This window comes from Oncorhynchus clarkii, chromosome 22 (assembly GCF_045791955.1).
Source record: "Oncorhynchus clarkii lewisi isolate Uvic-CL-2024 chromosome 22, UVic_Ocla_1.0, whole genome shotgun sequence".
NCBI classification, from domain to species: domain Eukaryota; kingdom Metazoa; phylum Chordata; class Actinopteri; order Salmoniformes; family Salmonidae; genus Oncorhynchus; species Oncorhynchus clarkii.
In genome coordinates, this window is record NC_092168.1 from 33484889 (window position 1) to 33509210 (window position 24322).

At 43.2% G+C, this 24322-nt stretch overlaps 2 protein-coding genes across 15 annotated transcripts in view; one reads left to right on the top strand and one right to left on the bottom strand.

The window, feature by feature from the left end:
• LOC139380814 (microtubule-associated protein 2-like) overlaps window positions 1–11130 on the top strand; it is a 169326-nt gene extending 158196 nt beyond the window's left edge. For 10 of the 14 annotated variants that reach the window (XM_071123892.1, XM_071123879.1, XM_071123885.1 and 7 more), the window contains 3 exons: window positions 6754–6835; window positions 7680–7792; window positions 8217–11130. In XM_071123892.1, the coding sequence (XP_070979993.1) occupies window positions 6754–6835; window positions 7680–7792; window positions 8217–8441 (420 nt within the window). In that variant the 3' untranslated portion in view covers window positions 8442–11130. Of the gene's footprint in view, window positions 1–3790; window positions 3884–6753; window positions 6836–7679; window positions 7793–8216 lie in introns of all 14 variants that reach the window. The other 4 variants (XM_071123887.1, XM_071123882.1, XM_071123886.1 and 1 more) reach the window with 4 other exon arrangements.
• Window positions 11131–11227: 97 nt separating this feature from the next.
• LOC139380816 (myosin light chain 1, skeletal muscle isoform-like) lies at window positions 11228–20684 on the bottom strand. The gene is made up of 6 exons (XM_071123894.1): window positions 20179–20684; window positions 18419–18446; window positions 15515–15658; window positions 14610–14783; window positions 14373–14450; window positions 11228–11991 (listed from the first exon to the last, which is right to left on the bottom strand). Exons 1-6 carry the CDS (start codon window positions 20302–20304, stop codon window positions 11963–11965), a joined length of 579 nt encoding a protein of 192 aa, XP_070979995.1. The 5' UTR covers window positions 20305–20684; the 3' UTR covers window positions 11228–11962.
• Between the last annotated feature and the right edge of the window lie 3638 nt (window positions 20685–24322).

Sequence of the window (24322 nt, forward strand, 5' to 3'; positions counted from 1 at the left end):
TGAGTGTGTACTAGACCTCTCCCTCTATTGGGAGATGAGTGGACTGTGACCCTGTCAAGCACATGTCCGTACAGGGGCCACCCTTACCCTCAGCCAGGGTTCCAATTACAGGGGGGGACTGGGCACCCCTATAATAAATCAGGGTCCCCCCCCATAAGAATTGAAATATCAAGAACATTTAAATATCAAGTCATTGTATTATTCAAACCCTGCTTCCACCCCTGCCCCTATCCTTCTCTCCAACCCCAGTCCCCAGTCCTACTTCAGCCTGTCTGCCAACATGCACAATCTGCTCCCCCTCTTTCCATTACAATGCAGCTAGCTCTGAGATGTGCCAACTCCCACCTTGGTATGATGACAGAACTATTAGCTATTACTATTACTATTAACAATTAGCCTATAAGTGAAGATATATCCTTGTCTCTCCCTTGAAGAGCGAACTGTAGGCTCAGTTCCATTCATCTTGGAACCCAGAACCACATCTAGCTAGCTACTGTAATGGGAGTACAGTTCCATTGATATGTGCACAAAACCAAAAACACTTAAATCACAGACTCCCTTTCCTGAGCACTTTGCCTCCTGTATGGTTCAGTATCTTATCTGAACAGCCTGATGATCAAAGCTGAAGTCTCCTCTTCTTGTTCGTCATTCAGTTGTAATATATACCCACTCTAATGATGGAAGTATATATATTCACATGCAACAAAACAATGATGGTGTTGATGCAGTTTATCAACAACACATGTGCGTCTACTGTATGTATCTTCCATTCAGAGTTCACATACTCAAACAATCATTTGTACCTCTCTGTACCTGTTATGACATGGAACACAACATGGACGTTTCAAACATGTTCTATCGAGATGCATTAAAACAACTATTCTCCACAGTAGTGGCCTTAAAATTAAAGAGGCTTATAGAGAATATGCATATGTATAAGTATGTTTGTTATAAGCATACTGTACATGGTGTATAGAGAAGTACAACATGAGGGGATTTATCAAAATGTTTGTGTTGTTGTGAGAGTAATGCAGTGGGAAGAAGAATGTTTTCTACTTGTTGTTTTTCTGTGAAGCTCCAGCAGTGACCTCCAACCAGATGACCTCTTCCTTATCTCTCTCTTCTTGCTCTGTTTTTTCTCTCATTCTTTCGTTCTTTCTCACCACTTAAAACCACTCCAATCCACTGCTCACAGGTTATCTTTCTCTCTGTGCTATCTGCTGGCCTGTGACTTTCCTTTAGATTTTCTTCCCCACTTCCTGCATATCTAGCGATATAAATGTATTAAGATGTGTTATACTTTGCAGCGCGACCAATCCTGCTATTTTATGTTTGTGTCTCAATCTAACTTACTTTGTCTCCTTACAGCTACAGCAGGCCCTGGCCCAATCCCTGTGACTGTTTTAGAAAGAAATCCTGTCCCTTAGCCATTCTAGTTTACATCCCATATTCACAGTCTATGGATGCATCCCGAATGGCACCCTATTCCCCTAAATAGTACACTACTTTTGACCAGGACCCATAGGGCTCTGGTCAAAAGTAGTGTACTATATAGAGAATAGGGTGCCATTTAGGATGCACAGAAGATACAATCTCTGGAAAAGACTGCCTGAGTAGTCCTGGCAGATTCAGCACCCTATCTCCCCGTTGACAGGCATGCAGTACATACAGGATGTCAGTGGATGTTACATTAGATTCACTAGATCCATCCCCATTCAAGTCAATTGCTGTGCTCCGAGGGGCTTTCCCTGTTCTAGTCATTGTAAACTTAGCAAAAAAATAAATGTCCTCTCACTGTCAACTGCGTTTATTTTCAGCAAACTTAACATGTGTAAATATTTGTATGAACATAACAAGATTCAACAACTGAGACATAAACGGAACAAGTTCCACAGACATGTGACTAACATAAATTAAATAATGTGTCCCTGAACAAAGGGGGAGTCAAAATCAAAAGTAACAGTCAGTAAGTATCTGGTGTGGCCACCAGCTGCATTAAGTACTGCAGTGCGTCTCCTCGTGGACTGCACCAGATTTGCCAGTTCTTGCTGTGAGATGTTACCCCACTCTTCCATCAAGGCATCTGCAAGTTCCCGGACATTTCTGCGGGGAATGGCCCTAGCCCTCTTCCTCTGATCCAACAGGTCCCAGACGTGCTCAATGGAATTGAGTTCCGGGCTCTTCGCGGGTCATGGCAGAACACTGACATTCCTGTCTTGCAGGAAATCACACACAGAATGAGCAGTATGGCTGGTGGCATTGTCATGCTGTAGGGTCATGTCAGGATGAGCCTACAGGAAGGGTACCACATAAGGAAGGAGGATGTCTTTCCTGTAACGCACAGCGTTGAGATTGCCTGCAATGACAACGAGCTCAGGCCGATGAGGCTGTGACACACCGCCCCAGGCAATGACTGACCCTCCACCTCCAAATGATCCCGCTCCACAGTACAGTCCTCGGTGTAATGCTCATTCCAAATTGACAATTATCGGTAATCCGACCATCACCCCTGGTCAGACAAAACCGCAACTCATCAGTGAAGACGTGGCAGGTAGCCTAGTGGTTAGAGCGTTGGACTAGTAAGTGAAAGGTTGCAAGATTGAATCCCTCAGCTGACAAGGTAAAAATCTGTCGGTTGGCTCCTGAGGCACTTAACCCACTGTTCCTACGCCGTTCTTAGCTCAATTGCCTAGTTAAATAAAGGTAAAAAATAGCACTTTTTGCCACGCCTGTCTGGTCCAGTGACGGTGGGATGTGCCCATAGGCGACGTTGTTTCCGGTGATTTCTGTTGAGGACCTGCCTTACAACAGGCCTACAAGCCCTCAGTCGAGCCTCTCTCAGCCTATTGTCGGATAGTCTGAGCACTGATGGAGGGATTGTGTGTTCCTGGTGTAACTCGGGCAGTTGCTGTTGCCATCCTGTACCTGTCCCACAGGTGTGATGCTCGGATGTACCGATCCTGTGCAGGTGTTGTTACACGTGTTCTGCCACTGCGAGGACAATCAGCTGTCCGTCCTGTCCCCCTGTAGCGCTGTCTTAGGCGTCTCACAGTACAGACATTGCAATTTATTGCCCTGGCCACATCTGCAGTCCTTATGCCTCCTTGCAGCATGCCTAAGGCACGTTCATGCAAATATGAGCAGGGACCCTGGGCATCTTTCTTTTGGTGTTTTTCAGGGTCAGTAGAAAGGCCTCTTTAGTGTCCTAAGTTTTAATAACTGTGACCTTAATTACCTGCCGTCTGTAAGCTGTTAGTGTCTTAACGACCGTTCCATAGGTGCATATTCATTCATTGTTTATGGTTCATTGAACAAGCATGGGAAACAGTGTTTAAACCCTTTGCAATGAAGATCTGTGAAGTTATTTGGATTTTTACGAATTATCTTTGAACGACACGGTCCTGAAAAGGGACGTTTCTTTTTTTGCTGAGTTTTTATCTATGTTTATCCTAACTCTTGAGGATCACAACTAGCTTGCTCCGCTGTAGACACAAGGCAAGAAGGTCACCGTGTCATCTCAATTGCATACACAACACGTCCTTTCTCCTCTTGTCCTTCTCAAAACCCATTGGAGGAGAAATTAAACTGATATTTTCTTTGACAAGCTCTGGTACTAATGTTATGCCCTGATGTGTTGAGAGGTCAGAGGTTAGAGGTCAGGGAAGCTGTTTGTCGAGTCATCTGGATGAAGCTCTGTGTCACAAACCCAATCCCTCTCCCGCACTCACCTTCACTTCTATATATATAAACATGATATAAACGTTATATAAACTATCTCCGACTGCTACAGGTGCTTATTCCCAGTGTTAAACTGGACTTTAGCCATGTTCAGTCTAGGTGTGGCTCCCTGGACAAAAGACAGTATGCTGCGGGAGGGGGAAATGTGAGTCTTTTATCCCTAATACACTTGACGTCTCTTCTCCATACCTCTCTCTCTCTCTCACACACGCACTCCTCTCTTTCTTTTTGGTATGGTACCCCTTTCTCTCACACGCATTCTTCCTCCTCCTCCTCTTCTTCGTCCTTCTTTTCTCTGTCTTTTTCTGTCTCTCTCTCTCTCTCTCTCACACATACACAGGCCTCCTCTTTCTTTCTTTCTTTCTTTCTTTCTTTCTTTCTTTCTTTCTTTCTTTCTTTCTTTCTTTCTTTCTTTCTTTCTTTCTTTGTCTCTCTCTCTCTTTCTCTCTCTCTCACTCACTCACTCACTCACTCACTCACTCACTCACTCACTCACTCACACACTCACTCACTCACCAGTCAGAGTTCTAGGGAGATGCAGAACTGGGGACTACATGGTTCCTATCCCAGTCCAAGGCTATGTATTGTACAACGTCTCAAATTACACCCTATTCCTTATTTGGTGCACTACTTTTTACCATGGCCCATAGGGAATAGGGTGACAGTAAAAACAATGGAGTTGGAAAGAGCACAAACAGATCTGGGACCATCTCCTTTACGGGTGTGCTTTCTGTTTCTTGGAGGGGAAGGGGTTGAACTTGAACATTGGCTATCTCTCTCACCTCCCTCTCTCTCAAACCCTACTTGTGAAGAGTAAATGATAGATGGATAGATTAGTCACTTACACAAACCACAGCTCTGTCTTTCTCAACATGTTCACTAGCATTCTGCATGGTTGGGGAGGGTATAGTTTCTATCAGATACTGTTGCAACAAGCATATACAGTGCCTTCACAAAGTATTCACTCCCCTTGACTTTTTCTATTTAATTGTGTTACAGCCTGAATTTAAAATGGATTCAATTGAAATGTTGTGTCTCTGGCGTACACACAACATCCCATAATGTCAAAGTGGAATTATATTTTTATATATATTTTTCTCAAATGAAAAATAAGATGCTGAAATGTCTTGAGTCAATAAGTATTTAACCCCTTTGTTATGGCTACCCTAAATAAGTTCAGGAGTATGGACTCACTCTGTGTGCAATAACAGTGTTTAACATGATTTTTGAATGACTACCTCATCTCTGTACCCCACACATACAATTATCTGTAAGGTCCCTCAGTCGAGCAGTGAATTTCAAACACAGATTCAATCACAAAGACCAGGGAGGTTTTCCAATGCCTCGCAAAGAAAACAGTTACAGAGTTTAATGACTGTGAAAGGAGAACTGAGGATGGGATCAACAACATTGTAGTTACTCCACAATACTAACCTAATTGACAGAGTGAAAGAAGGAAGCCTGTACAGAATAAAATGTACCTAAACATGCATCCTGTTTGCAATAAGGTACTAAAATAAAACTGCAAAGAATGTGGAAAAGAAATTAACTGTATGTCCTGAATACAAAACATTATGTTTGGGCAAATCCAGCACATCATTGAGTACCACTCTTAATTTCTTTCATATTTATGGGTATGTTTGTCATCAGCAAGGACTATCACGTTTTTTAGGATAAAAAAACACGGAATGGAGCTAAGCACAGGCAAAGTCCTAGAGGAAAACCTTGTTCAGTCTGCTTTCCACCAGACACTGGGAGATTAATTCACCTTTCAGCAGGACAATAACCTAAAACACAAGGCCAAATGTACGCTGGAGTTGCTTACCAAGAAGACAGTGAATGTGCCCTAGTGGCCGAGTTACAGTTTTGACTTAAATCTACTTGACAATCTATGGCAAGACTTGAAAATGGCTGTCTAACAATGATCAACAACCAACTTGACAGAGCTTGAAGAATTTATTTTAAAGAATAATGTGCAAATATTGTGCAATCCAGGTGTGCAAAGCTCTTAGAGACCTAGAAAGACAGATGCCAAAGGTGATTCTAACATGTATTGACAGGGGGTTGAATACTTATACAATCAAGATATAGTTGGTTTATTTTCATAATAAATCCCTCACTAATTCACTCACTCACTATACTTTATTCCATCCGTCTTTCTCTCTTTCTCGCAAATTCTGAATGTGTATTTTTATTGGCTAATATTCCCTGGCTAATATTCTGAATGTGTGTTTTTATTGGCTAATAATCTCTGGCTATTCTGAATGTGTATTTTTATTGGCTAATATTCTATGGCTAACATTCTGAATGTGTGATTTTTATTGGCTAATATTTTATGGCTAACATTCTGAATGTGTGATTTTATTGGCTAATAATCTCTGGCTATTCTGAATGTGTATTTTTATTGGCTAATATTCTATGGCTAACATTCTGAATGTGTGATTTTTATTGGCTAATATTTTATGGCTAACATTCTGAATGTGTGATTTTTATTGGCTAATATTTTATGGCTAACATTCTGAATGTGTGATTTTTATTGGCTAATATTTTATGGCTAACATTCTGAATGTGTGATTTTTATTGGCTAATATTTTATGGCTAACATTATGAATGTGTGATTTTATTGTCTTTTCAGACTTTCATAACTGAACCACAGGGTTCTCGTTAGGCATAATAACAGCAGATGTTGTACTTGATATTAGAAGTAGATATTGCTAGGATTGTGGAGAGCAGCACACCATGATTCTGAGGTAATGACTCTCAAAACCCTGTTTTTCTTCTTTTTAATTGGAGGTCAAGCCAAACGTGTCATCTCTATCCATAGCATACTCCTCTAAATCACTGTTACTTTGCTAGTCGACTGAATAGGTCCAGGCCAGCCATAGCCAAATGGCTTTTGGTTCAGTCCTTTACGTCAGAGACAGGAGATGGTGGTTCTCAGCCTCTTGATCCTCCTTGGTTGGACAATGGGTTAATGGGTAGAAATGACCAAACTAACACAGATCATACCCACAGGTGCAGATTCAGACCAAGAAGATTGACCTGAGTCACGTGACCTCCAAGTGTGGATCGCTGGACAACATCCGCCACCGGCCAGGTAACCTACCCGCTCTACCTGTAGACTGTGTGTACGGAGGTGCCTTGGCAAACTGATTCCAGCTGCAGCTATGTCTCTTTACACTACAAAAATATGTGTGGTCGAGGGCAAGACGTCTCTTCGACAACGGTTTCAAACTAGTTGTGTGTTAAAAAGGCTCAAAATTGATCTCAATCATAATCTACCTGGGTTACCCCACTCTGACAGTTGAGAGATATGTGAGCTCACAGTGTATCCACAACACACTAGGACCATGACCATGGTGGGCTTGTATAGGAAGTAGACCTTTACCTTACTGTAGATAAAGGAAAGAGTGAGAGAGTATCATAGTGTGTGTTCCAAATGCCACCCTATTCCCTTGTATAATGCACTACTTTTTACCAGATACCTACGGGTATGGGCTCTAGTCAAAATGTGTGCACCATAGGGAAGGTGTTATTTGGGATTCTTCCACACAGTAAGAGGATCTAATGTGTGATGCGTAAAAATCCCCCCTGCTCTGAGATAGTGGTGCGCCATCTCGTGGTCATACTGAGTATCAGCTTCTGTCCAATAATTATTCACACTGCGACACTCACCCCGCATCCTAGAGGTAACAATCAATTATATATTAAACTACAGATATATCTGCAGGCTATGGACCCCAGGAAGACTAACTGTTGTCATGGCAACAGCTAATGGGGCTCCTGATAAGGAATAAGGGTCTGTCTAGTCTGTTATATAATCAGTTTGACTAGTTATAATGATGTATTGGAACAAATGAATGGGAGGATAATACATTCCTGTCTTGAAGTCTCTTCTACTTACTCTCCTCTCTCTCTACCCTCTCCCTCCACTCCACTAGGGGGAGGTAACGTGCGCATAGAGAGTGTGAAGCTGGACTTTAAAGACAAGGCCCAGCCCAAGGTGGGTTCCCTGGATAATGCACACCACACCCCTGGTGGAGGCCACATTATGGTAAGTCCCATCATACTGTAAACTCATCACAACGAAGATTGCTTGCATCCCAAATGACCGCCTATTCCCTTCAAATGGCCCCATGTGCCCTGGTCAAAAGTAGTGGTCGATAAAGGGAATAAGATGCCATTTGGGACCCAGCCCTGATCAGTTGGACATCAGTCTCAGACAGTCTCCTCCAAGGTTAGCACCCCTCCAACCATCCATCTGACGTTTGTGTGTGTATGTATCACCCACCTGTGTGTATCTTCCACCTGTGTGTGTATGTATCACCCACCTGTGTGTGTGTGTGTCCTCCAAATGTGTGTGTATGTATTACCCACCTGTGTGTGTGTGTATCCTCCAAATGTGTGTGTATGTATTACCCACCTGTGTGTGTGTGTGTGTACCCCTCGCCTATCTCACCCACCCTAACTCCCTATAGATCGAAAGCCACAAGCTGTTGTTCCGTGATATGGCCAAGGCCCGGGTGGACCACGGGGCGGAGATCATTGTGACCCAGTCTCCGGAAATGGGCATGTCAGGGACGGTGTCCCCCCACCGCGACAGCCACCTGTCCTCCTCTGGCAGCATCAACTTGCTGGAGTCTCCACAGCTAGCCACTCTAGCTGAAGACGTCACCGCTGCCCTGGCCAAGCAGGGCTTGTGAGCGCCTTGACCCCCTCAGCCCAGGCACCAGATCTCTTGACCTTCAGTCCACCCCAGCTCCGGACACCTTCCCCCTGCTTCCAGCCCCTCAACTTGCCTCAAGTTCAACCTGACCCCAAGCCTTGGACTCCCTCACTTGCTTCTAGTCCAGCTCAAGTTCCCTCATCATGCCTCCACCCAGCCTCCAATCTCCCTCCAGTCCACCCCCAGCCTCGGGTACCAAACAGCCCACACAAATCTCTGCCTCAACCCTGCCTCAACCCCACCCTGCCTCAACCTCACTCTGCCTCAACCCCACTCTGCCCCCCGGAAACCTTCTCTGTGCCTCCATCCAGCCTCTATCCTTCCCTGCTACCTGCCATGCGGTCCATCTCAAACACCCTCACCCCACCATGCCTTCCATCCATCCCAGGCCATGGACACCCTCACCCCACCATGCCTCCCATCCATCCCAGTCCATGGACACCCTGACCCCACCCTGCCTTCTGTCTATTCCAGGCCCTGAACACCCTGAACCCACCCTGCCTTCCGTCCATTCCAGGCCCTGAACACCCTGAACCCATCCTGCCTTCCGTCCATTCCAGGCCCTGGACACCCTGAACCCACCCTGCCGTCTGTCCATTCCAGGCCCTGGACACCCTGAACCAACCCTGCCTCCAGTCCATTACAGGCCCTGAACACCCTGAACCCACCCTCCCTTCCGTCCATTCCAGGCCCTGGACACCCTGAACCCACCCTGCCTCCAGTCCATTACAGGCCCTGAACATCGTGAACCCAACCTGTCTCCTGTCCATCCCAGGCCCTGGACACCCTCTTCCCATCTTGCCTTCAGTTCAACCACCCAGGCTCCCTCACCCTGTCCCAGGCCTCCTGTCAACCCCAGCCCAGATGCCCAGACACCCCCCCATCCTGCAGCAGCTTCATACTCACCGCCTGATGGAGCTGCCTACCCCACCCTATGTCAACAAGACAAATTAAGAAAAAACAACAACCCTTATGGAACTAGAGACTATTTAGAAAGTACTTTTGGTCAATTGTTTGTTGATATTTCCACTCCAAGTACTTGTACTTTTTTTCTCCATCTTTTATCTGGTGTATTTTTTTTCATGCTGCGTATAGATAGATAGATAGTGTCCAAGCACTGACTCAAGATCAGCTGTAGCTCTTTGCACAACGTAATCTGGGTATGGGCCAGGTATAGGGTGGGCTGGTCTCTGTTCAGTTCTTAGGAGCAGCCTTTTCTTACACCAAGTAGGAAGTCACGTGGCCATGCCCATACAGTACTCTACCCATGCAATGCCGCCAGCACGTCTTGTTTTGCTCAGTAAAGTGCATGGACGCCAGACTCAACATTCACCATACATCAAGCATCTTTGCAGTTAGTCCCAGATCCAATATATAATAAATATATAAACAGTATATTGAAAATATGTATAAATATACCAGCTCTTTGTCTTCAACAACATCTCTTCGAAAAACCATTTTAAAAAGGGATTAGTCCTATAAGTATCTTATACCTGAAAAATTGCATTATTTCAATAACTAGATAATGGTATGATGAGCATGTATTGATTCTAGTTACAAAAAGAGGCTATTTTCTAGTTCAAATAAAAGGATTTTAGTAAGTTATTTCCTTAATCGTTGGATAGAAAAATTAACACTTCATGTTTTTGTAGATATTAGTCGACTAGTATGTTATGCTTGTTGAAGTTGACTTCAGACAACTGTGCTGGTATTGCTAAGGAGTACATCTTCCAGGCCTGCAACAGAGTACTAACGGCCCTGCACATGACTAGCGCCCTGTCCTGGTGGCGTACAGTAGTTGTACATCAAGCTGCCTCCCATTACAGAAACAGGAGATAAGCTCCTGCCCCTATGGGCCGTTCTGGCTCGGACCAGGCTTACTTTAATTACAGAGAACTAACCAATGCTACTCTCTCTGGGAGCTGTTCTACTAAAAGGCTGCTTAAACAGTCCTAGTTTAGTTTAAGAGGATGATGCTTTGATTCTCACCTCAAATATCTCAGTTCAAAAGAAACGATGATATAGCTAGGAGCTCACAGAAGCTGTGATCACAATCCATTCACCATGCTAGCAATAGGCATTGGATGGCTGTAAGATATTTTAGTCCATAGTGTTCGATGAACTCCCGAAGGCTCTCAGAGCAGGCTGAGATTGAACTCACGAGGGCTTGCAGTTGTCTGAACCATATTGTAGACGAAGCTATTATTTAAAGATGACATTTACAAAGCAGCTGGGGAACTCTGGACCCTGTGTCCCTACAGTTCTCTTCTGGATGCTAGGTTTGTTTTGTGTAAAACATTTAGGGGGGGGGGGGGGGAAAGAAAGGGGGAAAATAAATAAAAAACTACATTTCATAAAAACAATCTTCAAAAAAAGGAAACTCAACAAGTCTTGTTGCATCTGTTTGATGAAGTGTTCCTCTATATTTTTGCTGTCGCTATTCTGTGGTATTTATTCCTCCTTCTTTTAGTATTAATGTTTGCTTCTGTGTTGTTTCTGCACCCCCCTTATCCCGTACCCCCTAATCCCTGATCCCCTAACCTCGACCCCAACCTACAGCAACTGTAAATGTAATTAAAAGTAGATGTACGCAGTTTTTCTCCTGTTGATATGATACTGATAACAAAATGCTCTTAACAATTAAAGACAATAAAAACACTGAAAAACACTCTCGTCGTGAGTATTTCCAAACTTTTTGGAGATTATGGTTACCACCTATAATGTTGTGTGGGGGATCTATACTTAAAGAAAGAGATTCAAGCATGTTTTTAAAATATTTTAATCATTCTTTCAGAGGCAACAAGAATATGAACATTTGGACTGCTGGGCCACCACCAGTGTTTGTCTGTTTTAACCTCTCCCCTATAGCTACACTAAGGATGAGTCCCAAATGGCACCCTATTGGGCTCTAGTCAAAACTAGTGCTCTATATAGGGATTAGAGTGCCATTTGGGACACAGTCTCACTCTCCCGCAGAGCAAAGAATAAGAGCCGCGACACCGGAGGGTTTTTGAAAAGTTTATTTTGTGAAATAGCAGAGGAGAAAAATGATTTAAGACATAGGGGAGAGTGAGTTTTGATGGCCAGTCTAGAGCAAAGCCAGTCACCTCTACTGGCCCAATCCAGGCAGCAAGTAAGGGATGGAATGGGTAGCTCCTCCCTACCCCCTTTCCTTCACCGACCCACGGTGGAGAGGCATACCCCGCCAAGATGGCGGGGGACAAGACAACAAGAGCATCTGCTGTTTGGTGGTTGAAAAGAAAGGACAGCTTCTAATGGAGGAGAATAGAGAGCAGAGAGTCGAAGGTCGGAGTCAGACCAAAAAAAAAAGAATGAACAAAAAAAATAACGGTTTAGAAATGACATCTCATAGTCCTTTATCCCCCTGTCTGTTCCTCAGGTGGTTGTTGACTAACAGTGGGGACTGGATGTCCTGACACCATTGGGTCTGCAGATAACACGTTAGCTTCCTCGTTAGCCACTGCAGCCGGAGGATCCTTAAATAGACATGATGTGCTTGACAAAGGCTGTAGGGGTGAGGGGGAGGGAGGAGTGAGGGGAGATGGAGGGGTGTGGAAGGAGAGTGAGGGAGGTGTGAGGGGAGGTAGAGGGAGGATGAGGTAGGGGAGAGGAGAGGAAGGGAGGGAGGGAGAGGAGAGGAAGGGAGGGAGGGGTGAGGAGGAGGTAGGCAGAAGGTCACAGGGGAATTAAAAAGGAGAGAAAGAGGAGTGAGCTAGTGAAGCATTTGATCTAAATTAAAAACAAAAACATCATACAAATCTAGACCTACAGTATAATCTGAAATGTGGCTCTAATGTATGTACAATATATCATAAGACCTGTATGATGTAAGACAATCTTTGCTTCTCAAATTGGACCCTAGTCCCTATGGGCCCGATTGAGACGTAGGACATATACGCCTTTCCTACGCACTTCTCAGTAGTTGGTATTCACTCTACAGGTGTGTCTACCTTGAGCACACTGAATAACAGATGTATTTGTGGAATTTCCATTCAATAGGGCTTACAGTACATTTATCTTAAGCCATCCCTTTAATTACGGTGTCCCTTTAATTCCAATTTTGTCTACAGATTGAACAGAATAAATACATTGAGAGAACTGGCTCAGAATATAGGGATCAATGAAAGAAATCCATCCAAATATATGCATATATGTCTCTGTTTCAGCACCAACTGGTAGATTTATTTAAAAAAACTCCAATCTTGTCAATTATTTAGGCACATTTTAGAGTTAGGAAAGTATGTGTGAATCATAAATGCACAAAAGTGGCACAGTGGTCTAAGGCACTGCATCTCAGTGCTAGTGGCGTCACTACAGACCCTAGTTCAATTCTAGTCTGTATCACAAACGGCCATGACTGGGAGTCCCATAAAGCAGTGCACAATTGGCCCAGCGTCATCCGGGTTAGGGTTTGGCCTGGGTAGGCCATCATTGTAAACATTAAATTGTTCTTAACTGACTTGCTAAACTGACTTGCTAAACTTAACTGACTTGCTAAGTTAAATAAAGGTAAAATAAAATAAATAAAATACAGTGGTTTGATTCATCCAGTAAGTTCAATCCATGAAATATTGGAAGGAGAGAAAAGTATACAATAGCAGTTGAACAGTAGTCCTATAAATCTCCCCTAATAATCCTCACTGATCATGTGATGAACTGTGTGCCAGGCTCCAGGTTTAAACTGCTACCTACGGTCTGCGTTCCATAATGATTCAAATAGGATACATGTTCCAAGTTATTGCAGGACTTGTAATAAGTTAGTCTGATATGATCCACTATCAGTGGCGACCCGTCATTCAGGGCAGGTGGGGCTTTGTTGTAATTCATTTTTTTACATCATATTTGAAATAACTTGTAGGAAATACAGTTCATGACACTGTCATGAAGCATTATGACCATCATAATCATATAAGGCAGATAGGCCTGTCATGTTCATGCCCTTATATCAATCAACAGTCAACAATATGGTGTCTTGTCCGGCTCCTGAAATCTGCTCCGGCATTCATCCCAGTCGTCAGCAACAGAGCACTGGGGTAGGTGCATGACTGACGTCAATGTGTGCGTCGCAATTACAAAGAAAATATAGTATGGTCAACAAAGAAAGTAAAAAATACAACATAGCCTACATGTGAACGGTATGTTTATGGTGTATTGGAATGTTTTTCCTTGTATGGTAGGTCATGTGGGTTTTCATACTCTTATGTAGGTGCCATAACCAGTCCTAAAATAATGCAATATATGTTTGTACATATATGTGTCATGACAGTGTTATGACCATATTATAACAGGTTATGACTCGTTATGTCAGCCGTTATGACATCTTATGACATGGTTATGACCATGTCATAACGTGTTATGACGCTGGGTGTCAAGTAAAGTGTTACCAAGCATTCCACATTCTATGCTGTTCCATTTATTTGAACCGTTTCTTGACCTTATTCATCGCGCGTGAAGGTGGTGGAATTATGAGGGAATTAAGTCAAGGTCAGAATATGGATGTATTCGCCACACCGTCATTTCTTTCATCTCCACCCCAAATGAATAGCGGGCCAATAGCATGCTATTCTCATGCTGAAATTCAAGGTCAGAATATGCAAAGAGAGAGAAGTGCATAGAAATGTGATTTCATTTTTAACTTTTTATCAACAATCTGCTTGATAAGGTGGCAATTACTTAATTAGAGTTTAGTCAACTGAGTAATACATAAATAGTCACCTACTTATAATGCACATTGTTGAAGACAAGTTTCAAATCAAATCACGCTGACAGATTATAATGAGGTTAATATTAATATTTGCACTTTGCATATTGCCTTAGCACTACGAAAATGGGTACCGTTTGGGATGTGACCTAAGACTTAGAAGACTTAGAAGACTTGAAGGCTTACCTTCAAAGTTGATACTGCCGTTCTCGTCCTCCTGTCCCTGCATGAGGGCATCAATCTCAGCCTCGGTCATCTTCTCACCTAGAGGGAGGGAGAGGTGAGAGAGGCCAGGTCATAAGTTGGTCTGGTGTCAAACACACACACACACACACACACACACACACACACACACACACACACACACACACACACACACACACACACACGTCATGTTTCAACTAAGCCTGGGCGGCCACTTACCCAGTGTTCCAAGGACAATACGCAGCTCAGCCCCCATCACGGTGCCGTTGCCCTCCTTGTCAAAGACGCGCAGACCTTCAACGTAGTCATCGAAGGTTCCCTTGTTTGGGTCATTGACGATGTGCTGGAGCATGGGGAGGAAGGCCTCAAACTCTAATCTCTTGCCGGCCATTTCTGTGGGCAGCCAGAGTGAGAGGAAATGCATTAGAAGTAGACAGTATGCTCCAAGGTGAAATTTCCCCTAGGCACAGATCTATGATCAGCTTTTCCCTCTCCTAATCCTAACCTTAAACCATTAGTCGGGAATATGCTAAATTGACTCCAGATCAGTGTGTAGGGGCAACTTCACCCTGGCCCTTACCATACAGTACACTACTACTACTAATAAATAATAATACTAGCTCCTGTACACACAGATTTACCATTGAAAATGGCCGTGTGTGTGTGTGTCAAAATATAACTACATACAATGCATTTGTTGACACATACATAGTGAAATAACAGAAAAACACAATGTCAGGCTTTGTAACCCAAAACACTTCAAAGGCCTCTTGCAGCAACTCAGCTACACCACCAATTGAGGAATGTGTCAATCATGACAGGTGCTGAATTGTTACAATGTACTATAAAAGGGAGCAGACAAATGCCAAGGTGTGGTCACTTATGTGTAAATGTCCTCCCCCCTAGTGTGTTATATTAGGACAAATTCAACTATGAAGGACTGAGGGTCTAAAGTGGAGAGAATAGTGTACACAGAGTCAGTATTAAGGAATGTGTGTGTGTGTGTGTGTACGTGTGTGTATGTGCGCTTGTGCTTCAATGTACTGTTTCCGTGTGTGTGTGCCTGTGCTTGTGTGTCCTTGTATCACTTTGCGTATGTGTGTGTGCGTGTGTGTGTGCCTTACCCTCATCAGAAGGGTTGCCCAGGACTTTGCGCACCTCCTTGTTGGTGGGGTTCTGTCCCAGGGCGCGCATGATATCAGCGACCTGGTTGTAAGCCACCTTTGCGTCACCCACCCTGTCGAAGAGACCGAAAGCCTCCTTGTAGTCTGTGGTGAGGTGAGGTGAGAGGAGAGAGAGAGAGAGGAAGAGAGAGGGATGAGAGAGAGAGAGGGATGAGAGAGAGAGAGAGAGGAAGAGAGAGGGATGAGAGAGAGAGAGGAAGTGTTTTATTACCCTCAGAATGCCTGGGCTAGTGGCCAACAGAAGCTATGATAACATACCAAGAGATCTATGAAATGAACATGCACACCACTTTGGTGTTTTTTTGTTGTTGCAGGGATTATTGTGAATATCTCAATTGAATGATGAGAGCTTCGCCCTATCCATTATAATTTTGCAACTTGATGTAGAATTACCATCTGTTCTAATATATATATATATATATATATATATATATATATATATATATATATATATATATATATATTTACCTTTAATTGTCCGCACTGCAAATTCTCCAGTGTTAAAAATACACAAAATAATTAACACTGAGTGTTTAATCAACATTGAAAGTGTTGAGTCTGTGGACCCATATAAAGGAAAGGAAAGATACCTAGTCAGTTGTACAACTGAATGCATTCAACTGAAATGTGTCTTCCACATTTAACCCAGCATATAGACACTGGAACAGTGTTAAACTTAAAGGGACATTTCTAAATTGGTCAACTTCATATTCATCATTTTCAGTACCACCCAGTGTGCATGTAGCCTGTCTTCTCTTGGATGCTAGGTCTGCCTATGGCGGCACCTCTCAATAGCAAGGCTATGCTCACTGAGTCTGGACCGAGTCAAAGCTTTCCTTTGGGTCAGTCACAGTGGTCAGGTATTCTGCCACTGTGTACTCTCTGGCATAGAAGACCCTTCTTGCCTTGTCTATCTGATCGTTAACAGCTTTGCAGAAGTTACCTGTGGCCCCGATGTTAAGGCCAAGGTATGTATAGTTTTTGGGATTCAAGTATTTTTAGCCAGATCCTAATTGGTATGTCGAATTTTATGTTCCTTTTGATGGTGTAGAAGACCCTTCTTGCCTTGTCTATCAGATCGTTCACAGCTTTGTGGAAGTTACCTGTGGCGCCGATGTTAAGGCAAATGTAAGTATAGTTTTTTGTGTGCTTTAGGGCAACGGTATCTAGATGGAATTTGTATTTGTAGTCTTTGCAACTGGGCCTTTTTTGGAACACCATTATTTTTGTTTTACTGAGATTTACTGTCAGGGATCAGGTCTGACACCATCTGTGCAGAAGATCTAGGTGCTGCTGTAGGCCCTCCTTGGTTGGGGACAGAAGCACCAGATCAACAGAAAACAGTAGACATTTGACTTCAGATTCTAGTAGGGTGAGGCCGGGTGCTGCAGATTGTTCTAGTGCCCTCGCTCTCTCCCTCTCTCTCCCTCTCTCGCCGACCAGGAGCCGACTTGGAATCGATACTGAAGAGAGAATATGAGCTCCCCTCCTTTATTAGGCAATGCTGTGAGTGGACTGACACGAATAAACCAAGAGAATGTTGACCGCGGCTTAAACAACTCCCGGCTGGCGCGATGACTGTGCGACCCACTGCTTGCTCGTAATGAGCTAGGCTTTATCAAAGGGTGACAATATAAGACATGGATGCGTTTAATTGTTTGACATTTAGAATGTCTACGAGAATGGAGTTAAACATGGGATTCCTATGAGTGTTATTAGGCCTACGGATAAAGATGTTTTAGATGTTCCATATTCCCCAACAACTTTAAAGACCTATGCCAGTTATCTGTCCACATGATGCTGTCAATCAGTGAATGTGTCCAAGGAAAACTATGTAATACTAGGATATCATCCCCTACTATGGGTTCACTTTGACAGCAGCTAACTAGACTTCCTGTTATAACATTATGACTCATTGTGACAGATTAGAACATTTTATAACAGGCCAAGTGGTGTCCTAATCTGTGGTCCAGACATATTTTCGATTTAATTGAATAGTTTTCTTGTTTGTTCATATAAACTAGCTAATGTATAATTGTTTTTGACCAGTGTTCATTTAGCCATAATGCTTTTGCATTAAGGTTCATACGGAGGGGTCATTTTGGAAAATTTATTGAAAATGGCTTCAGGTGCATGTAATTTGAGAATGTTCACCTCTATAGGAAATATTACATTGTAAATGCACTCCAGAGGTTGTTTAATGTTACAAGTTATTTGGTTTAGTCAGATCAGAAGTAAGCCTAGCCGAAATAGTGCTATTGCATTTTTTCACCCATCTTTGAATTTGTTATATTTGTAAACACTACTTAGTCTGGGTTTAGTAATAGTAGGCTAACATTGAGATAGAAATCAGAGTGGCAGCTAATCCATGTTTTAAAAGGACCTAGAGTGGATTTATTTGAGTGTTTTTTATTAGGAGTCAGAGGTGCAGTACTACTAGAAATTGTTCAAATACTTTGAGTGTTTGCTCTAGCCTGCCTGGGGTGCCAGGTGAGCAAGGTTTTCAGATTTCAGTTCTTCAATTATTCTATTGGTCCATTAAACCAGGCAAGCTCAATCCAGCTCAGATAAAGTATTTACAAAAAATTAAAATAATATTTGAACCCAGGTCTGCGAAGGTGCAGTGATAATGATCTGTTTTACAGTATTGTTACTGATTACGTTTTGATAGTGACATCTGATCTATTATTTTTTTATTTTTTTACAGGACACAGATTTAGCCTAGTCTTGGCCTAAGAAACACTTTCAACTGAGAATCTCCATTGATCATGGTTTTTAGACTGGGACTAGGCTTAATCTGTGTCCGAGAAACTGGCCTTTAGTAATTTGGTTTAGTGAACTTACCCTCCTGCTGGTCGGGAGTGAACTCCACCTATAGAGGGCAGCAAAGAACAACAGTCAGAACATTGAAAGAAAGTGGGGCCCACTTTCGAACATTTACAGCCAATGAAGTAATTCCATTTAGGCACAATTCTACCGTAGCCCCTGGCTGCTATCAGATCTGAGACTTTCTATGGATTTAAACCCTGCTGTTACACTGTCTAGGGGAATTGTTGAGGAGCCTTGACTACAGCCTTTCTATTTCGCCCCAGAACAGTTTCTCTCCTAAGCCTGATTCTGGAATGAGAGTCTTGGTACCGCAATACTACCGTGTAGTAGGCTACCTCCACCTAGACCACTTCCAGGCCCAGATAATGACTTGCAGGGTGTTTGGGACGACTCCTTACTATTTTACAGTCCATCTCAAACACTAATGAATCAGGGTGCCATAAGAAGGGGATGAGGTTTTGGGAGCAATAGTCTTGCAGTTTTACTTTAGGTCTCATACTACCTAAACTGTAAGGACGTGGACTGTTGGGGTAGGCCTGGGCCATACACAAGAGGCTCACTACCTTAAGAGCAAACAGTTACAACTTTTAAGTGATTATGTAGCTGTGGATTTTCTCCAGACTCCTCACAGTGTAGAGCAAAGAGAAAGTGAAGAAGGTATATATAGCCTAATATGCATATATCTCTTTGTATTATGTATAATGGACCAATACTGGTTGTAGTGTAGCCTACTTTATAATTTGGATCTTTATTTTGACAGTTGGATTCAAAATGGGGCATATACAACAACACCACCACATCAGATAAGCAAGTAAAAAAAGAAAAAGGTAAAACGTTTTTCTCCCATCACCTCATCAATCACGGAAGAAACACTATCCCCTATCAATCCTCGAGACAAAATTAGCTCCACAGCTATACTCTTACGATGGCACTCGATCTTGGAGGTCCATCTTTAGATACTTTAACATGTCCACATTTGGTGACAAGTTCCATTGCAGTTTCACCTTGTCACAAACTCCTTCAGCCTATCAAGGAAGCCGAGGGGCATATGGGGCGTGGTTTAGGTGAGCGAGCAGCGTCTCTCCGGAGCTATCCGAGGTGCTGATGTCTTAACACTTTCAATTCTGCTTCAGAACTAGGTCCGTGGGTCCAAGCGTGCTCTTGCCATTTCGCTATCGCTTGTCAAATATGGTTATAATAATAGGCTACAGTATGGAAAATACATGACAAAATAATCCCAACCTAATGTTTTGTCCAAATACAACACCACTTTTAGTTAAGCTATTCCAGAACTGTAGTAACTCCATAAGTTGAAATAGGTACCCTAGGGCTACTCATCAAACATAATAAGTAGCCTAACAGTTGCCTACGATATCCAAACGGAACACAAATAGATAGGCAGTCTTTCACATTTAAACTGAATAGTTTCACATTCTCGTATACATGTGCAGCCTAGGCCTATATGATTGTGGCATCAGCATGTATCGAGAATGGCCCTTCACTGACAACCATTCCCTAACTTGTACCTAACTTCAGCAAAACACACTGCAATAAACCAACCAGGCCAAATACCACGGAACATATACAACGGAAAAACTAAAGGACCATAGAAAATAATAAAGCTTTGTAGCCTAACTATTTACATTATGTTGTGACTCAGGAAATAATAATTCAAACTTTTATTTTGCAGACAGACAAAGAAGCCAGGCTAGAGGGATAGAGGGAGGATGCAGGGCAAAGGCTAGAGGAGGTAGGGAAATACAGAACATAGTTACCTTGACTGTGGACAAGTCGAGTGCAGGGGGGGCGGCCACCACCTCAGGCTCGGGTGCGGGTGCAGCTGCCTTTGCCGGCTCGGCTTTCTTGGCGGGTGCCGCCTTAGCGTCCTTCTTGGGTGCCATTTTAGCAGATAGTAAATTAGTTAGCTACTTCACCGGTAATACAGGCAGACAGTTCCCGCGTAAGCTTGGAGGAGACTCAGAGCATCAAGGGTGGGTCTGGGCGTATATATATGATAATATTTTACACAGCACCCTCGTCAATGTAGCTCAAGGGACAGGATTGGACATCGCCAGGAGACGGGTGGGGGGTTGTTCTATACATGGAATATAGGGACTCCCCATCTAAGTCGCGGTCGGGCTGATCGTCAGAAGATGTTAATTTAATACAGCGCAAGCTGTGTAAAAAAATAAATGGGAAACGGTGATTGAGGTCGTCCGGGGTCACCCGGTAGCCTAACGGGCAGCCGCCCGGTAACAGTAGCCTGATTTATATTTACACTGTTTTTTTCCGGCTGAGCCAAGGAATGCATCAGTCTTCTGTGAGTGTGATGACACAACATCGCACATAATCTTTCCCATTTTCTCTCGGTATGAAGAAGTTTATTTATGGGGCTATCAGTAAGTTAGTTCAGTTTTCAATATTCAGAAATTGTAGCCAAAGCGTTATATTCTTCTAGTGAAATGGGGGGTTGCAGTGATATATAATAGGATATAATATAAGAAGTAGAGAATAACAGATCTTGGAAATACGATGGATTCAAATTTGGTCTATTTATGATGTCGATGCCCTCGATCTGTTATGACTCCTAGTGCAGCCTAGGCTAGGCTACTTTCATCACTTTGGACAAAATGTAAAACCGGAATATATATGCCTAATTGCTCTCTCTCTAGATGGGATACAGCTTTTTTTTTTTTTTTTTTTTTGCATTTTAGCCAACCCTAACCCTTTCATAACCTTTACCTAATTATTCTAACCTGCTATGTTAATTATTCTAACCTGCTATGTTAATTATCCTAACCTGCTATGTTAATTATCCTAACCTGCTGCATACATTCAACTAAACCTGCTTCAAAAAGTCAATTTTGACAAAAGCTGTATCCTTTCTAGACAAATCCCTCTCGCCCTCACAGAAACACGCACACACAGTTAGAGACATACAATCGCACAGTGGGTGACGTCTTATACTGTATCTCTCTATGATGGACAGTGAAATCATATTTTCACTGTCGGGATCCATGGGTTATTGAAATGATCATGTGAAGGCGTTTACTCTACTTGGTAGAAATCACTTGAAGATCCTTTTTTAAAGGAGCTGTTTCTATTTGTAGTAGGCCTAATGACAGTGGCATGACACTTCCTGCTGCTGACCCGAGGGGGTAATGGGGGAGTGGGTTACACAAGTGAGCTACCAATATGTGCAAATTTAGATTTCAGACAGTTATGGTAGTATGTTTGTATGGACTTCATAAAAGGTGTCCTTATCATAGACTATTTGTTCATCTCATCTCATCTCATCTCATCACACACACACACACACACACACACACACACACACACACACACACAGTACCGGTTCCAGGCATAAGCGACATAAGCAGTTTTTTGGGGGGGACTCAGTCGGGTCTCAAATTACTATTGAGAGTAAGAATAGTAGAATACACCAGGTGCAATTTTGAAATGTGATTGTGCATCAGCAGTTTTCCTCTTGCTATGTCAGTCAATGACAGACACTCAATTAGCAATGTCAGCAAAATGTTTTAGATTGGTAGTTAGTCTGGTCAGCTATCCAGGCACATGCTCAGATAGGGCTCTACCTGCCCTTTTGCCCTTCCAGTCTCCAAAGTGCCCTTTTGGGTAGTGGTATAATTTTCCCCCAAATATATATTTTTTGTGTACATTTTTTGTCATTGTTGTTCGGAACCCACCGCTCGCAAGTCGTTGTCAAGTTCACCACCCCTCACCTGGTTGTGCCTGTTGATCTGCCCTGTATGCTCACACGGGGGGGGGGGGGGGGGGGGCTCCCATCTTACGGCCCCCAAAAGGATAACGCCAGCCCTGCACACAGTAGATTCAAAACAAATAGTAATAGTTTCTGATTCATGAAAACATCCCTCTAATTCATCCCAATATCATCTCTGTACTGTACCCCTTCTCATTCAGATTGAATAATACATTTTTCCGACACTGTCTTACTGCATTGAAAGAGGGTTTCATCAATACATTTTAACTGGCTGTGAATGGAGTGATGATCCACCTCACTGGTCTGTGTTCTGATGTTAAAAGTTAGGAGAAAGGACAGGGGTAGTAATCTTGAAACTCAGAACCAAGACTAGGGATGCATCCCAAATGGCACTTCTATATAGTGCACTGCTTTGGACCAGGGCCATAGTCACCCAAGACTAGAGCACGGGATGAGTGGCCAGTTCCCTTTGAATGACCCCACATGGGGTGGCGAGGCCAAGGTGGGGGGGTCAGTGACCACCATAGAGTGAGTGACCACCATAGAGAATGATAGAGGCCTCTAGTGGCCAAAAGGACATTTTAGAATGGGCAGCGCCATTGAGGGTGTCTACCATTTTAATGTAGTCGACTGGGTGGGACTTCCAACTTCATTGGCTGATCCCTCATGTCCAACCGGGTTCTCAGGAGGCAGTAGCTAATTGTGAAGAATAAAATTGACTACTTTAAAATGGAGATAGCCTCAATGAAGCTGCCCTTGCCGTCACAGACTGACAAAAACATGAGTCCTCTATCTATCTCTATGGTCACCACTGAGCCTTGGGTATCCTCCATGTCTGGGGGATGTGTGAGGTATTGGGAGTAGGAGATGAGAGATCAAGGGGCTCCTGAGCTTCAGCTGCCGATGCCAGTAACCAGGCAGGGCCAACAGAGCAAATTCTAGCTCCTTCCTCTTGTCTATATCGGTCTCAAGAGGCTGGCCGTGGCACTAACCTACCCCCCACTCCCACTGCTGACAAGGGCCTTATAATGACGTGACAAGGGAAATACCTCCCCGCTCACTGCTTAACCTCTTCAGGTTTACAGCAACCAGGGTTGAGGTCAGTCAATTCCATTTCTATTCACTCAATTCAGGAAACAGACATCTGAAATTAAAATTTTCTTCAATGCTTCTCTATGAGAAAACATTGGAATTGGAATTTACTTCCTGAATTGACTGAATTTAAATGGAATTTACCCCAAACCCTGACAGTATTACATCAGGTAGCGTAGCTAACACCTGGTGTCCCAAGATGGTTTCTGCCAGTTATGAGAGTACACAAGGGGAACAGCAGGTTGAATAGCTTGGTAGCCCTGCTTGTCTGTCCTTCAGCTGTGGAATTGTCCACTAAAGTGGAATGGGTTTAAAAATAAATGGTTGTAATTAAACACCAAAACTATAGCGAGGAACACCTGTTATTTTATTATTATGGGTGGAGGAGAAACTACAAATCAGCGCATACCTAAAATGGGGGCTTGTGGACTAGAGCCTCACAGACTTTTAATTATTGTTTATTTTATTCTGTGGACTGAGGTGGTTTTGTATGATTGTTGCTCAGGGGGAATTGACTTATGTCTTGTGACATGCTTTGACACCTTTTTAAAGACCTGAAAATAATAAAAAATCTGTACCATCTGTTAGAAAGTTCATTACTAATATGTAATACCTTCTAAGAATCAAGTGGCTGGAAATAAATATCACATCGGCAGGCGCTAATCATTAATAAACATCTTATAAGTAGTAAACATGGATTATTTTAGATACATATTCATAAGCAGTGCTGACTCCTCCTTCCTCCTCCTTCCTGGCAGCCATACTGAAGACGTGAGATCAGTTGTCCAAAGGGGTGTGGTGATTTACTCTGCACCTATGTACCGTAAAGGGCAAGCGGGCTCCGTTCCTCTCCATTGCTGTACGCTGGGGTGACGCACGACTTGGGATCAAATTAAACCCCAAGGCCTTGGAGCCAAAAACTCTGAGAAGACTGAGGAGAGAGTGGAGCCTTCCCACAGTGGGAGAGAGGAAGCAGGGTCGTATTCATTAGGTACCAAATGGAATAAAAACATTTAAACATTTTCCATTGCATGCAATAATGAATATGATCCTGGCCTGGAGCCTCCTCAGAGTGCGAGAGAGGA

Excerpts from the sequence above, each read along its gene's own strand:
- LOC139380816 (XM_071123894.1), bottom strand. The coding sequence starts at position 20,304 with ATGGCACCCAAGAAGGACGCTAAGGCGGCACCCGCCAAGAAAGCCGAG. Across the intron at positions 15,659-18,418 it reads CACTCCCGACCAGCAGGAGG|ACTACAAGGAGGCTTTCGGT; the intron begins GTAAGTTCACTA and ends ACCTCACCACAG. Across the intron at positions 14,451-14,609 it reads TATTGTCCTTGGAACACTGG|GTGAGAAGATGACCGAGGCT; the intron begins GTAAGTGGCCGC and ends CCCTCCCTCTAG.